Genomic DNA, 4,514 nt, shown 5'->3' on the forward strand with positions numbered 1-4,514 from the left:
TTCTCGTGAGGGTGGCGGCCGCCAGGAGGTTGGACCATCCACTAATGCGTTGGGACACTAGAGATATAATTGCAGATTTTCTCCAAGCCACTCGTACAGATTTAGTACAACTATTTCATATCAAGAGGGAGCTCAATGGTGTGGCACACAACTGTGCAAAACAGATTCGAAAGCGACGCCTTGACCAATCTATCTATGTATGCTCTAAATCAGCTCATTCCTCAAACTGCTGTCCTGTTTTGCTTGCTCTTCAGTCTGCTACACTACTGCAGAGCATTGTAATAAATACTGTATTATGTTGTTGAGCTGAATGCAATTTGGCGCCTTCGGCGCTCTCTGTTGTTCAAAAAAAAAAAGAATCATCTCTCCCTTGTCTCTCTGACGATAGGGCTTACGGTCCACTGCGAACACGTGTCGGCCAGCGTTTCGTGGTTGTTGGTGCTCCTCTCTCCGAGTTGCATGCACCGGCGATATGGAGAGAGCCCCTTTTCTCTTCTGCATTTACCTTTCCTCCTCCTTTCGCTCTGAGACAATCCTGTACACGCTTCGTTCGGCCGATCGCTCTCTCCCTCCTCTCCGCACTGCTGCGCCCTCTCCTCGACTCCTCGTCCCCTCGTCTCGCCTGCTTCGTCTTTCCCGCGTCACGGTCTATTGCGATGGGACTCCTTTGCTCGATGGGCGCCCCTGGTTGAGGTTCGTAATGGTCTTCTTCTCATGTTCTTCAGCTCTCTTTTTGCTTCACCCTGCTAATTTCGCCTGCTTTGATTCCTTTCGTTCATGCGCAGTCTGGTTTGTTTGCCATTGTTGACTGCGTCAAACCATGGATCCTTCTGTCCTTACCAATGAGGTTAGTACATGCCGCTTCTGCTTGCCTATGACATGTATGATGAAATGCGCATGTGCTGTTCGATGAAGTCCGTATGTGCTAACGTTTGTTCTACAGTTCAGGCTGTTCTTCTCGTTTGTCCTCCTGCGTAGCTTGCGTCTTCTCCTTCTAGCTCAGGTAAATAGCTTGTTCTTTTACTTATCTGACCACCGGTGAGTGTTTCTTGCTTGCGTGTGTGTCGTTGCAAGCCATAGTTAAGCTCTGACCGGTTTTTTTCTTTATGCTTTGCAGGTTGTACATCTTGTCTGTTGCTCCATCTCCTCTCCGTTCTGCTCGTTGTTGCATTTGCGTTCTGCTCATCAAGGTTTGCTGCTCTCCGCTCTGCCTACCTTCGTGTTGTGCTTCCTGTATGTGCTACATATTGTCTAGTCTGCTAATTGTTTTAATATGTATTATGTATATGGCCGACCGTCGTCTGCTCTTCGTTCTTTTGTTTATTATAACCCGTGCTCGCGTGTGAGCAGGATGTGTGCATTTGTTTCAGTCATTGTACCTATTTTGGCTCTTTCCGTCTGTGGTCGCTTTTGTATCTATGTGAGGTCGCAGAGGACGGGTCTGCCCTTATTGGGGTAGTGCTCGAGCTTCCTGGGGACGGTTCTGGTCCAGTGCGACGAATGGAGTTCTTTTGGAGCTCTGCCTGGTGTTGTTTCATGAACGCCTATGAACAAGATGCTCTACATGACATACGTTATTTACAAGTGATAATGTTGACCATTTACGGCAAGGGTTAGGCAAATATTTTGTCCTGTAGAATGTATTACCAGTTCTTAACACACCCCAGTAATTTTATTTGCGTTTTTAATGCATCACATGATTTCTTTTATAACAAGGCATCCTCCAAAGCAATTTCACGAGATCAGCAGTCAGTTCTCGACAAATCGCTATAAGGTGTTCTCTCTATACCTGTTGATTTTTCCATCTCTCTAGTTCTGATTTCCTGTTATACAGTTTATATAAACACCACAATATGGCAGATATGAAAGAGACAAGCGACAGAAGAATCCAATGGAAGAATTTGGTGAAGAACAAGGTGCCTCTCTCTCTCTCTCTCTCTTGTGAACACAGTAAGTTTATTCCTGCATTTTGATGCTACGATTCATGCTAATGTAAACATGAGCTGTGCGCCTGGTACAGGAAAGGGAAAGGAGGCCACACTGATGCTTTTCAGGTAAATGCTTCTTCATATTTTTCTTCTATTGGTGCGTTGGGATTCATATGTGTCATCAGGTTTACTTGCTCAAGTCTCGCATCTCCCACTTATTGAACACCATGCCCATGCATATCACAATCTCTTTTGTTCCAAGATTTTCCTTTGGCTGTAACTCTTCCAATTTAACTTGATTATCCAATATATACTGCTCTTTGGATCCATGGGATCCGTCAGGCAAACTGTCCCTTACATCTTTATTTGGTTTTTCTTTGGGTTTCTTGGCGGAGTGGCTAGATTTGGAGTGAGAATCGTTTTTCCTCTCTTTAACTCCAGCAGAGAAAACGAGCACCCTTGTCAACACCCAGAAGATCAGAAGATGTTGGAACATTCTTCTTTTGTTCCCTGTGAATTCTTTTGGCCTCAATCTTGTGTTATTTTTCACATTTGTATCACAAAGTGAAGTCTCTTTGCTAATAACGTTGTCCATGCTCCTGCAAACAACATGGGCTTATTCATCTATAAGTGTGTTTTCTTTTAAGTTAACTATAGAAGCATTGCTTTTATTCTCAGGTTTTATTTTTCTTCCATGTTTCCTATCCAACAGAAAATCTGTGTCACTGGTTGTAACATTTGTTCTAAAGTCAACGCTGTCTTTTCTGTCACAGATTTACTGGTTTTTCTATTTTCAGTCCTATGGCATGTCTTTCTGTAGCGAGCGTCTTTTACGCTTGGCTACCAAACCTATCAATTAGCATGCCTATTACTCTGCATTGTATAACCTTTATTATAACTGTAAAGAATACACTTTGAGGATAATCTGCCAATCCTTCTGTCTTTAATATAAAATAATTAGGCAATTCTAAATTGTCTTAAATTTTCCTGAACTTAAAAATGGACTGATCTACCTGCTGTCTGTGCTACTAAACATAAATCTAAAAAACTTTTACTTCCATTCTGTTGGTACTTTCCATAATGGACTGGGTTTCTGTTCACACACATGTACTGCTGCACTATCCTATACATGTTGTGATTCACTTTTATCCTCTCTATTCTAATTCAGTAGCTTGCTCATTGTTTTTGTTTGTTCACTTATTTGTGTTGCCTCACACATTATGAGTTGCAAGTATGGGTGGCATCTGCAACCATGCTATTATATTTATTACTTTTCTAAACTGAAGTGTTCCTAACAATTACATATGAGAGTACATATAATTGAGTTGTGCTGACTTGCTTTTCTAAACTGATAAGCTGGAGACAGAGTTACATATGAGAGTTGAGATAATTAAGTCGTGCTCCTGCCTTACTTTTCTGAACTGAAGTGTTCCTAGGATTGCCTTCTTTAATTGCATCTAACTATTAGCTGCCTGATAAGAGTAGAGATAAATGCCTTTTCCTCTTAAATTTATATGTATGTCGGTGGCGTTGTTTTTATTGTGTTGATGTCGGTCTATGTAGGTTATTAAATCGTCTCCTTGTTTATGCTTTGTTGTGCATGTGATTCTATATACTTGACTACTTTGTGACATGAATTTGCATAGTCATATACATCTTGTTCCAGGAAGTGAGCTGGATTATCAATATGCTTGGAGCCCTATTTCCAATCACTCTCAAATCGCCTCTTGTTTTGTAAATTGCTTTGTATGTTTACTGGTTTTGACATAGGCTTAGGGTGGACTTTATAGGAGCATCAAGTTGGTGAATGTGATGCTATATGACCGGGTTCTCCATTCCTATTTTTACGCATTTGTTCATCCTCAAAATAGTTCCAGAGAACTGATTTAGTGAAATGGTTGGTGTTGCTTAATATGGTGGCCACTCAAACCCGCTCTACATACTTGAATTTTTAGTTTTTTCCAGTGATATCTTCAACTTCATATCAGATTTGGATTTTTATCCTGTGTCACTTGCTTGGTTCTTTCAATTACTTGGTAGTCATGCATCCTATGTCATTTATCGGTTCTTGCTTATGGTTTTCAAAACTCCAGCCATCCATGCTTGCTCGAGCTATGAGAAAGTTCACCTTCAAACTCACTATGACCATGCAACCTCATTAATATAAAGGTACATATATTTTAAAACAAAAGCCTATGTATTTTTTGCTAAAACACAAAGTCACTGCAAACTGCAAATGTTTTCAATGCGAACATGATTTTAAATGGGTCCCTTTGAACATGGTAAAGTATTTTGACTTATCAAATTAAAATGTGTATATACATCTCATTGTAGACAACAATTTATCATGTTTCCTATTAAAGGGGATTAAACCATGAGTATTTTTTTCATCGCACACATGGATTTAGCGTGCCTCTGCGCCCTTTGGCGCAACGGGTCCACTAGTATATATAGACAATATATGTCCATTGAGTCTCCCTAAATTTTCTCAAATATTTTTGAAACTTTAAAATAATTTTTACCTATTAAAGACATTTCTGGCCTAAAGAAAAAGCCTTTAAATAAAATAGCAAAATAACTTTTAAA

The 4,514-nt window shown here is 40.3% G+C and overlaps 1 protein-coding gene across 2 annotated transcripts; it reads left to right on the forward strand.

The window, feature by feature from the left end:
• Positions 1-443: 443 nt before the first annotated feature.
• On the forward strand, positions 444-3,795 carry LOC123141483 (uncharacterized). 2 transcript variants are annotated; one of them, XM_044560607.1, is made up of 8 exons: positions 444-693; positions 786-847; positions 944-1,003; positions 1,118-1,190; positions 1,717-1,774; positions 1,861-1,916; positions 2,021-2,054; positions 2,331-3,795. In XM_044560607.1, the coding sequence occupies exons 2-8, from the start codon at positions 821-823 to the stop codon at positions 2,494-2,496; spliced, it is 474 nt and encodes a 157-aa protein (XP_044416542.1). In that variant the 5' UTR covers positions 444-693; positions 786-820; the 3' UTR covers positions 2,497-3,795. The 2 variants fall into 2 exon arrangements, with proteins under 2 accessions (XP_044416542.1, XP_044416543.1); XM_044560608.1 differs by having other exon boundaries at positions 2,021-3,795.
• The last annotated feature ends 719 nt before the right edge of the window (positions 3,796-4,514 follow it).

Source organism: Triticum aestivum, chromosome 6D, assembly GCF_018294505.1.
Source record: "Triticum aestivum cultivar Chinese Spring chromosome 6D, IWGSC CS RefSeq v2.1, whole genome shotgun sequence".
Lineage (NCBI taxonomy): Eukaryota > Viridiplantae > Streptophyta > Magnoliopsida > Poales > Poaceae > Triticum > Triticum aestivum.